The 12,224-nt window shown below is 34.9% G+C and overlaps 1 protein-coding gene across 2 annotated transcripts; it reads left to right on the top strand.

The window, feature by feature from the left end:
- The first annotated feature begins 2,222 nt into the window (after window positions 1-2,222).
- On the top strand, window positions 2,223-11,352 carry nicn1 (nicolin 1). 2 transcript variants are annotated; one of them, XM_054617620.1, is made up of 7 exons: window positions 2,223-2,325; window positions 4,527-4,673; window positions 6,722-6,901; window positions 8,400-8,513; window positions 9,646-9,714; window positions 10,207-10,311; window positions 10,480-11,352. In XM_054617620.1, the coding sequence occupies exons 2-7, from the start codon at window positions 4,527-4,529 to the stop codon at window positions 10,519-10,521; spliced, it is 657 nt and encodes a 218-aa protein (XP_054473595.1). In that variant the 5' UTR covers window positions 2,223-2,325; the 3' UTR covers window positions 10,522-11,352. The 2 variants fall into 2 exon arrangements, with proteins under 2 accessions (XP_054473595.1, XP_054473594.1); XM_054617619.1 differs by having other exon boundaries at window positions 4,524-4,673.
- The last annotated feature ends 872 nt before the right edge of the window (window positions 11,353-12,224 follow it).

Below are 12,224 nucleotides of genomic sequence, written 5' to 3'. Positions count from 1 at the left end.
TTAAGGTAAAAGTCATAGATTTTTCTACATAAAATTCTAATTAACATAGGGGTTAAACCAAAAACATAACAAAAGAAAAACTAAAGGTCCAATGTAAAAAATTTTTTATTATAAAACTCTCTTAAAAGTACAATATAACAAAAGGTTATTCATATTCATATTAATAATATAAACATGAATAGCATATATATTAAATGCAGTGCAATATGTGTAGAACCACATAAAAGAAGCTGGTCTGTAATTTGTTGCAACAGCACAAACAGTTTTTTGGCGTAATGTTTCTTCTTGTAGTTTTCTACAAACCATCGGCAAATTGTTTTCAACCACAAGAAAACAATTATTTCCTGTTGGTGTTTATCTAGAATTGAGGCAGAAGTGTTACTGCCTCCAGTGATCAGAGTGAAAGGTCAATCTCCACACATGTTATTGATTTGTCTACATTTTAATTATTACCAATATTAACTGATTATCACAGTGTATTCATACCCACATGATAATTTAAACAAATATGTCACACTGTTAGCAACACATGTTCAATACTGGTTGTAACAGACGACATCACATCACATCTCTCCACTCCTGGCTTCTCTTCACTGGCTCCCTGTTCGTTTTAGAATTGATTTTAAGATTTTACTGGTCACTTTTAAAGCACGTCTGGGTCTGACCCGACATACATGTTGCATGTATGAGCCAGCTCGCAGCCTTACATCCTCGGGGGGGGGCCCTTCTGGCTGTTCCAAAGTCGAGACTGAAAACTAAAGGCGACCGTGCTTTCGCCATCAAGGCCCCTCGGCTTATATAACATGAATATATAACATGAATATATAACATGAATATATAACATGAAGAAGAAGAATATATAACATGAATATATATCATGAAGAAGAATATATAACATGAATATATAACATGAAGAAGAAGAATATATAACATGAATATATACATGAAGAGAAGAATATATAACATGAATATATAACATGAAGAAGAAGAATATATAACATGAATATATAACATGAATATATAACATGAATATATAACATGAAGAATATATAACATGAATATATAACATGGAAGAAGAATATATAACATGAATATATAACATGAATATATAACATGAATATATAACATGAATATATAACATGAATATATAACATGAAGAAGAATATATAACATGAATATATAACATGAATATATAACATGAATATATAACATGAATATATAACATGAATATATAACATGAATATATAACATGAATATATAACATGAATATATAACATGAATATATAACATGAATATATACATGAATATATAACATGAATATATAACATGAATATATAACATGAATATATAACATGAAGAAGAAGAATATATAACATTATATATTCATGTTATAACATATTCTTCATGTTATATATTCATGTTTATAACATTATATATTCATGTTATATATTCATGTTATATATGTTATATCCATGTTATATATTCATATTTATCATGTTATATATTCATGTTATATATTCATGTTATATATTCATGTTGTTGCATGTTATATATTCATGTTCATATATGCATGTTATATATTCATGTTATATATTATGTTATATATGTGGGACATGTTATATATTATTATTATTATTATATTATTATATATTCATGTTATATATTCATGTTATATATTCATGTTATATATTCATGTTATATATGCATGTTATATATCCATGTTATATATTCATGTTATATATTCATGTTATATATGCATGTTATATATTCATGTTATATATGCATGTTATATATTCATGTTATATATGCATGTTATATATTCATGTTATATATTCATGTTATATATGCATGTTATATATTCATGTTATATATGCATGTTATATATTCATGTTATATATTCATGTTATATATGCATGTTATATATTGATGTTATATATGCATGTTATATATGCATGTTATATATTCATGTTATATATTCATGTTATATATCATGTTATATATTCATGTTATATATTCATGTTATATATTCATGTTATATATTCATGTTATATATTCATGTTATATATTCATGTTATATATTCATGTTATATATTTATGTTATATATTCATGTTATATATTATATATACATGTTTTAATCCAGTCACAGGCTCCATTAACCAGTCAGCTGAGCGCTACTGGCCCTTTAAGACTTTCCCCGTCGCCCTGGTTACAACCCGGAAGTAGCCGCCCGTCATTAGCATGTCAACAAATGCGACCTTCGGGCGTCTTCCTCTTCCTCCCGTCGACTCAAACAAGACCGTGCATCCTCGCTGACACAGAGAAAGGTGAGTCCTGCACCGACACCACTTCACTTCACTTCACTCCCGCCCCCGCTGTGTGGCCGGGCTGCAGAGTCCTCCGTTAGCCTGCAGAGCTAGCCTCCGTGCTAACGTGACGTCATCGCCCCTGCAGGAGGTGTCACTGTCCATGGTGCTGCAGGAGAGGAGGATAGGATGGATTATATGATGTTATTTGTTGATAACATGGCAGACTGCAGTGTGCATATTAAGTTATTAGGATTTTTCTTTAATATGCATGCTTTTTTTTTTTTTTTTTTGCAAATAATTATGGTGTTGCATTGATTTATTTGCAGCTACACACAGAAGAATATATAACATGAATATATAACATGAATATACAACATGAAGAAGAAGAATATATAACATGAATATATAACATGAACATATAACATGAATATATAACATGAAGAAGAAGAATATATAACATGAATATATAACATGAATATATAACATGAATATATAACATGAAGAAGAAGAATATATAACATGAATATATAACATGAATATATAACATAAATATATAACATGAATATATAACATGAAGAAGAGGGTGCAGGCTGGATTATATGCTGTTATTTGTTGATAACATGGCAGACTGCAGTGTGCATATTAAGTTATTAGGATTTTTCTTTAATATGCATTTTTTTTTTTTTTTTTTTTTTTTTGCAAATAATTATGGTGTTGCATTGATTTATTTGCAGCTACACACCTTACAATGATGTGACAAGGCTTCTTTCAATAACTTTATTGAGACATTTGATCATGCATATAAAACACAGACACATACAAACAGCAAATGTAATTCATATTACAACAGGGAATATATAACATGAATATATAACATGAATATATAACATGAAGAAGAAGAATATATAACATGAATATATAACATGAATATATAACATGAAGAAGAAGAATATATAACATGAATATATAACCTGAATATATAACATAATTATATAACATGAATATATAACATGAATATATAACATGAATATATAACATGAATATATAACATGAATTATGGTGTTACATTGATTTATTTGCAGCTACACACCTTACAATGATGTGACAAGGCAATCTACTTTTTTTCAATGACTTTATTGAGACATTTGATCATGCATATAAAACACAGACACATACAAACAGCAAACTAAAATGTAATTCATATTACAACAGGGAATCTTAAAAATTTCCAGCAAGATCACACAATAAACAGACCAAATCATACCAACAACTCAGTGAGAAGACTTTAATATCAGTCAGTCCAGCGAGGTCACATGTGTTGAATAGATTTGCACAGTCCTTTAAAGTTCTTTGAATATTTTATAGTCCAAATATTCATTGACTTCATTCTTTGGTTTTGAGCCCCAAACTTGCATTTGTGGATGTGGTACTTAGCAAGCAAAAATAAAAGATTTATTATGAAATACCAATGTGTCATGATGTGCAGAACATAATGCATGACAAATTAATATCCACAAGTATGACTTATATTATATGATTATTTGAATAATTTCTGTCCGATTCGATGAAACAAAAATCATAAAATAAAGTGTCATTGTTCTCCCTCTGTAAAAAAAACCCAAAATCTATGATTGTGTTCATTTTCCAACTTTTAACTTCTGGACACAATATGTCTCCTGCAGAAATGTAACAGTCCATTCTCAGTGTTTGTGACCTGGAGACTTCACATTTCCATTACATACAGTACCAGTCAAAAGTTTGGACACACCTTCTCATTCAACTACTTTGAAGAGTCTAAAATATAAAACATATTCTGGTTTGTTGAGCATTTGTTTGTTTACCACATAATTCCATATGTGTTCCTTCATAGTTTGGATGTCGTCAATATTAATCTACAATGTAGAAAAAAATAATTGAATGAGAAGGTGTGTCCAAACTTTTGACTGGTAATATATAAGTTGCATCCTAGTTTTGATGTCACAAATCCTGCTATAGTATGAAAGGCAAGCCAGTTATCACAATGCAAGAAGCCTGAGAACATCCAAACACACACGTAGGGATGCAAGTTCATGTGCAAGAAGCTCTGTCATTTTGTAAAAAAAATTAGACGGATAAATCAACGCTTAGACCTTGGTAGGTACTTCAGTTTTCAGGAGTACAGCCAGTTGCAACGAACACAATTTTTTGCTCCATTTAACTCTCCTTTGTTTTTCCAGAAGATGAGCGGGAACAGTGACGACATCAAGCCTGTGAGCTGCAGCATCAAACCTCCGGTCTACCTGCAGATTGGAGACACCAAAACCGACGCGGCTCACTCTGGTGTTTGTGTTGTGGATGTCACCCTCCCCTTTGGGAAGCCTGTCAATGTAAGCTACCACTTCACGTTCAGCCACATAAAAAAAGGGTGCTTTTCATGCTTCACTGTCCTCATTCATGAAAAGCTTTAGCAAACAGACCAGTTAACCTCAACTATTGACGCAGGCTCATCTTGACATTTCTAAATGGTTAATTTGACCACTTTTCAAAGGACATATTAATATCATTGAAGGTCTGGGTTATAAATATTAAACTAATCAGATATGGTTCTCAATAAAATGTAAATATATACAGTACCAGTCAAAAGTTTGGACACACCTTCTCATTCAATGTTTTTTCTTTATTTAAATGTTTTTCTACATTGTAGATTAATATTGAAGACATCCAAACTATGAAGGAACACATATGGAATTATGTGGGAAACAAACAAATGCTCAACAAACCAGAATATGTTTTATATTTTACATTCTTCAAAGTAGTTGAATGAGAAGGCGTGTCCAAACTTTTGACTGGTACTGTACGTATATATATATATATATGTCAAGCAGGCACCAGTAAACCAATCCCTTGAATATCTTCATCGATTATCTGCTGATGAGGTTTATGTTGATAGTGGCAATAAACTGTTTTTTCTGCTTTTTTTTACCATGTTTTTCATGTTGTTGTAGCTCCAACCACTACACTGATCTTCACTGGATCTTATGAACCAACACCGTGCTTCTATCATAATACAATTCATGAGAAATGTGAGCTCTTCATCTAGAATACTGGACAGGTAGCTTTAAATTGTGTGCCGACCATACATTAACCAAAGAACCGACTGAATATTTAGTGTAGACAGCACTGGAGGTAAATGGAGAAGAAAGCTCAGCTCATCACTAAAGAAATGTGTGAAATCTCTTCAGAGTTTGATTTATTTTCTCCTCCAGCATGCAGTTAAAATAAACTCTCAAAGTACCGTTTCCCCTCCACCTTCATTTTATTCTACATCCATGTTTCTGGTGTTTCCCCGCAGCACCGTCTAGTAAGAAAATACACACCACACACACACACACACACACACACACACACACACACACACACACACACACACACACACATACAAAACATTTGTTTACATATTAAGCTGCACTCCTTACTCAAGAGACTTCAAACATTTCATGCATTGACCTACTTTTTTTAGCATTTAGTCCTCATTAAAAATCTTTTTTTTTTTAATGCAGAGTGACTCCTCATTAGCGCAAAGCTTCAAAGCTTCAAAGGCGTCTGCTTGAAGCGAGTTTATGCATGAAGGAATTATCTCTGCCAAGCGTTTGTCTTTAGGTTTAAGTGAACTGTGAGTTGGCAGACTCAGTGTTTCCTAAAACGACAGGTGTAGAACCAATATGTTTCTTCTGGGCACTTAAGTATCATAAATAGTACAAGAAGATATTTGTAAGTTTCATTTCATCCAGCAGGTCACCAGAAAACTTCACTTTATTAATATGGACAATATCACATTTTTACAGAATGGCTTTTATGTGATGTCGTCGGTTTAATGTTTCATTTTATTATTGGTTTTACTATCTTATTTTATTTTAACATACTATTTAATCTTGATCGATTTAATTTGTTTTTTATTTGTTTTTTATTTATTTTTTTTTTATTTTATTCATTTTTTATTTTATTTTTATTCATTTTATTCATTTTATTCATTTTATTCATTTTATTCATTCTCACTTGTTATTTCATTGTATTTCTTAGTTTAGTTTTATCCTTATGATTGTTTTTATTGTTTAATCTATTGTATTGTTTTATCTTTATGAGGGTGTAAGTCTTACTTTAGTTTGTCTAAGCTTTCTTTTGTTTAATTGTCTTCCTTTTGCTGCCTTGTCTGTCGAAGCACTTTGTAAACTCTCTTTTTAAAAGGTGCTATATAAATAAAGTTATTATTATTATTATGGACAGCCCTTTTTTATGTACTAATTTTACGCTGGGTGCTAAAAAAACTGTAATAAATGTAGCAGGATGATAACGTAACATGGGCAGTAATTGTAGCTTTTTTTCTGCCCGTATTTTCTACAGTTGTCATAATCCAAGGACACTCTCTGTGTTTCAGATTGAGGAGATCACCTTTAAGAACTACTACACAGCCTACGTGACTGTGCGCTTGCTGAGGAGGAGCGCCGGTCAGGAGGCCTCCGCTAAGTGGTGCACCGCCCTGAGAGACCTGCCTCTGATGGACAACCCCCACACCGAGGGAGGCTCCCAGGACTACTGCTCCATCCACAGGGTGCAGGTGAGATGTGAAGCTTTGTTTATACCCGTGTTTGGCACCACAAGAAAGAGCTTCCTCTGATGGCGCGCCAGCTCCCAGCATGCACGGAGGAGTTTATGTTCAATGTGGCCTCCGTTGTATTATTCTCCAAAACACCAGAGGGCGTACAAACAGAATGAACTGTGAAGAATCAAGAAGACAATAAACCAACCTCCACAATGACGAGGAGGGATTGTAATTTTTTCTGTAAACTCATATCTCATATTCACGGACTACTTTATTGTCTTTGTAAAAGCCCTGGGAAGAAACAAATCCTTACTAACCTCGGATCAAAACCCGTCCTCAAAGCATTTTGGGTGCCTCCTAACCTGTACTTTCATGTGGTCAAACCAGGCGGCTACCTGGTTCTGGAAGTGTCTTAAAATGTGCATTCTCTCTAGTGTCCATCAGGGGGCGACTCCTCTGGTTGCATAGAAGTCTATGAGAAAATGACTCTACTTCTCTCTTGATTTATTCCCTCAGTAAACATTGTAAACATGAGTTTATGGTCTCAATCTCTAGTTTCAAGTCTTCTTCAATACAGCATGATGTTCATTTAGTAAATGATGCTCCATTTAGAGTCAAACAGACCATAAAGCAGGGGATGCTTTAGGGGCGGGGCTACCTTGTGAGTCACAGGTCGCTGCCGAAAAGCTGGGGAACCAAGAACTCTGTGATTAGTGATCGATCTTCCAATCAGTCCACTCTGAAGGCCTGACTATACGTGTATGAGACAGGAAGACGAGTTTAATCATGATATACTCGTGAACGATAGTCCCTCGGCAGCGCTCAGGTGTTTATTCTTCTCGTGTTTAAATGATTAGTGCCACTTGCAAACAAATGCAACATTTACACCCCTGAATATTCCTATTTACTTTTAATTCATCTGTTATCCCACTGAACGTTCCATGAGAGCCCACTACTCCAGGCAACTCCCGCTGAACTTCACATCCGATCTGTAAAGCAACAGATCCAATCGGGCATAAAACCAACGCCGCCTGTCAGAGTTTGTTTTTACCTCTCAGCTGGCGTTGGAGGAAAGCCAGCCGACTCTGCAAGAAAGGCTCAATAAGCGTTAATGTTAATATGTGGGGACGATCCAGGCTGAGTTATTTCTCACTGCTTGTTTACCCTCCATGCAAACAGAGCCAGATGGTGAACGGGGATTTAATTAGTGTTTACTTCAGAGGATGCTCCGACGCTGACATAGTTTAAAGGTTAATTAAGATAGTGTCAATTATATTTATTCACTTTTTATGGGTTATTGTTTGTTATATTTAGCTTTAAGGGGTGCTCGGTGTATTCTGTTGCTGCAGTACATTATTTGTATGGGGACTAAAACTGAACAAAACAACATATTTTTAAAAAAACACAAATCATTAGTTGCTTCTCTGACAAACGGCTCTGCTTTTCTTTATGTCTCATTTAACCCCTTAACGTCTGACATTACTCACGTTATTCTTTAATGTTGTTTGTATAGATGCAGGTGGAGCCGGATCATGTGATCTCCGTGAGACTGATCCTGAGACAGCCGTCCTCTGCCTGGCTCACCTTCAGCCTGGAAGAGATCAAAATATTCCCTCATGTGGAACCGGTCAGTTCTCCGTTTTTTGGGGGTTTTTTTTTGTAATTGTTTTTTAGAGAGGAAGATGAAGTGTATTCACAACTCAAAGAACATTAATCACAAAGTCGATGATGGAGTTATCTACTTAATGAGGCTTAAATGCCTTCAATGAGAGTGGAGACAATTATTCAGTGAGGTAAGTGCTCCTCTAGTTTTAATGTACATATTATCAGTTTAATATGATGATTTGATTTGTAGTGTGATTATGATTAGTTTGTCAGCTGGCAGTTATACATATGTAGTAATGAAAGTTAGTTTAACTTACATCCTTTCAGCTGAATATTCATAACGCAGCCACATCAGGCACGTCAAAATAAAACTGTATGTATTTTAGGGAAAAAGGAGACAGATGCTCAGATCTTTAAAGGTAAACTACATCAGAAAATGATCCATAAGCACTCAAAATGAGGTTAAAGCTGCAATAAACAATTGTTCTGACCTATAGTGGGCAATGCAAACAAGCTGTAAACACAACATTTACATATCATCTACTGAGAGGATGATGGTGAACTTGTTGGACACTTTCTTATTAACACATCCAGCATACGTGTTTGTGTCCAGCTGTTGAATATAAGTCCAATATTCGCTCACTCTGTAATGTGTCTCTACCAACTCCTGAGGGAAATATCCGTCTCTGTAGCTGCTAAATGCTCCACTATGTTCACCAGCTGGTCTAATTTGTGCTCTATTGGTAATGTAAACATATTGATTATGGCTGCTGGTGGTAATATGTGGACGGAGATGGTTAATGAGGGGAGAAAAACGCAAATCACAAGAAGCAAAATTGGATTTGTTCTCTTATTTTTGTTTTTACCTTATGTTTGTGTAATGTGAATGAATAGAAAATACTATAATTTGCAGATTGTTTTATTATGGCATCTTTCAAATTATTCTGATGGAAAATTAAAGGAAGGAAATTAAAAGAATCTGGATTAAAATCAGTGTTGTAGTTGAGCTTTCAGCCAGCAGATGGAGCCAAATAAAGGACATCTAAAGTCCTACACACAGTTCAATTAATAAAAAAGCACATGTTTAAGTTGAGCTAAAACATTCCAGCATTGTGATTTCAACATTTGACTAAACTGTCGATTTAAACTTCCAGAACCCTGAGAAGGAGGTTTCTGATTGGCTGTCTGACCTGACGCTGGTGGACCAACACCCTGACCTGGAGGTACACATTTTGTTTTGTTTGTGTCTGACAATATAATAATGATTATTATTGTAATCATAATATTTTTATTAATTTTAATGATATAAATTGTGTTCCTTTACTAAGTCTTTTAGTCTTAAATATTTATTAAAAAAAACAATTTATATTATGTGAAAAACTAATACAATTTAGAGAGTGAATAAATAAAAATTACAAATAAATAAAACAATTTTGAGACTTACATTTTTGTCTGGGGTAACATTTTTGCAGGGCAATAAGGATTTGTAAAATCCTAGCCGTTTGTATATAAAAGAAAATCTGTATATAGATTCTGCAACTGGACTAGATTTTGGTATCTGATACTTGGCTGTGGTTGCAGCAGGTAAACGGTCGGTGTGGAGAGAGGAAGTGTCCCAACATATTTGCCTAAATGCAATCTGGGAACCCGCCGGTTATCGTCTGACTATAATTTAGCTTTTTACTGGATTTAAAGTAAGCTCGTATGTCCCCTAGGGCCTCCCGGACCCCCAGACCGTTTCATCCAGCATCCAGCAGATGTGGGCTCTGACTGAGGTGATGCAGACCAACCAGACTACAGCCTCCATCGGACGATACGATGTGAGTCTGACACACAAATATCACCCGCTGCCTCCACCCCGATGCAGAACAGACTTTTTCAGTAAACACAGAGAACGATAAGTGAAAGCGCCTGTGTGAGTGTTCAGAGCCTTTATAAAGACATGGAGGGGGAAATAAATCACGTTTCTTTGTCCTTTGTTGCTCCAGGTGGATGGATGCTACGACATCAACCTGCTTTCTCTGACGTGATCTGGCATGGAGCTCACCTTATGGAAGAAGTAATGACAATAAAACGTATAAAAATGTACAAAGAGGAACAAAGACAAAGTGTTAAGTATGTGTTTCTGGAATGGTAGAGCATGATGGAATGTAACAGCGTAATGAGAGGAATATCATGATTTATTGGGACATTTATTTTAATTGTATGGTCAAACATTGCTATTAACCTAAGCCTGTACTAGGGCATATACAATTTCAGTATTACAGTATTAAATGCATTTCCTGATGCAGTTATTTATTGAGCTAAAAAGTCGGCTTCCTCTGCAGTCCTGCTCCGATCCTGCATACAGTTATGTATCATGATACTCATCACTATTTAACATTCTGCACACTGCAGCCCACTGACACTATGGGACGACTTCTCCCTGTAACTGGTTGACTTGTGTTGAGGTCCATTATGGCTGCAGGAGGTTTTAATGAGTCTTATTTAGCATGAAAACACACTGAACGTCATCAGACAACACTTTGAATGCATCAGATTATTCTGTAAATACAGAGGGACAGAGTACTGCATATAGCAGTGGGTTATTGAAGAGGTGGGTGTATATATACGCTGTTAACTTCTGTCTTTGAGAGGACAAGTGAGGACATCGGGGTCAGTTGAGGTTAAAGTTTAGATGATCGAAATTGGGTTTGGTTTGGGTTAAGATTAGGGAATTATTTTTATAATTTTGTTGCGTTCTCAGACAAGGAGGATTGTATTTTTATTTAATTTACATTTTTCACAACTGCATAATATCACTAAATTGCCTGTGCACTGTCTGTATTTAACATCATAACTGTGGATGTAAAACTCGCTGCCTCATGCAACCAATAACTTGAATCATTACTAATCTGTTTTTGGATGGTAAAAAGTATAAGTAAACAATAAATGAAGTAAAGTTGATTTCAGCTCATTTGTGTTTGTTTGTATTTGTAAAAGTCCCGAATTCAATTTTTTTCTTGAATAAAAAGAACACAAGTGTAACCAACATGTAAGAAAGTAAACAAACGTATGTATGTAATACAGAGTGCCTTAATGTTGTAGCTGGTCGAGGTGTTTACCCGGTTTATGGTCTGTTTGACTCTAAATGGAGCATCATTTACTAAATGAACATCATGCTGTATTGAAGAAGACTTGAAACTAGAGATTGAGACCATAAACTCATGTTTACAATGTTTACTGAGGGAATAAATCAAGAGAGAAGTAGAGTCATTTTCTCATAGACTTCTATACAACCAGAGGAGTCGCCCCCTGATGGACAGGAGAGAGAATGCAGCTTTAAGTTACTTCAGCATTGGCTTCACTTTTCAGAAGCAGATGTTTCCACCTGGTACTAGTAGTAAATAGTTGACCTGCCAGTGAAGACAGAAACACAGTAATATGTGTGTTTGTCAGTCAGACATTACATTTGATGTCGGGCTTTACAAATAAACTACCCCGGACTCGCCTTCAATCCACAGCTTCCAGCAGAGCCTGCAAATAGCAGAGGAGGTTAAGAAAAGTAAACGAGAGAGGGAGAGAGGAAATTGAGCCGAGATTGAAGGAACAAATTGAGAACGGACAGGAGAGTCGTCTGTGCACCTCCACAGCAACGCACACATACAAATCAGCAAATACCAGACCGGGGAAAGCACAAATCTGCCGAGCCAACGGAGCCGGCTGAAGTGTACTTGACATTTAAATTCATACC

The sequence above is a fragment of the Anoplopoma fimbria genome, chromosome 17 (assembly GCF_027596085.1).
Source record: "Anoplopoma fimbria isolate UVic2021 breed Golden Eagle Sablefish chromosome 17, Afim_UVic_2022, whole genome shotgun sequence".
In the NCBI taxonomy this organism is placed as follows: domain Eukaryota; kingdom Metazoa; phylum Chordata; class Actinopteri; order Perciformes; family Anoplopomatidae; genus Anoplopoma; species Anoplopoma fimbria.
Note: the sequence above shows the minus strand (reverse complement) of the source record. Positions and strands in the feature narration are given on the sequence as shown.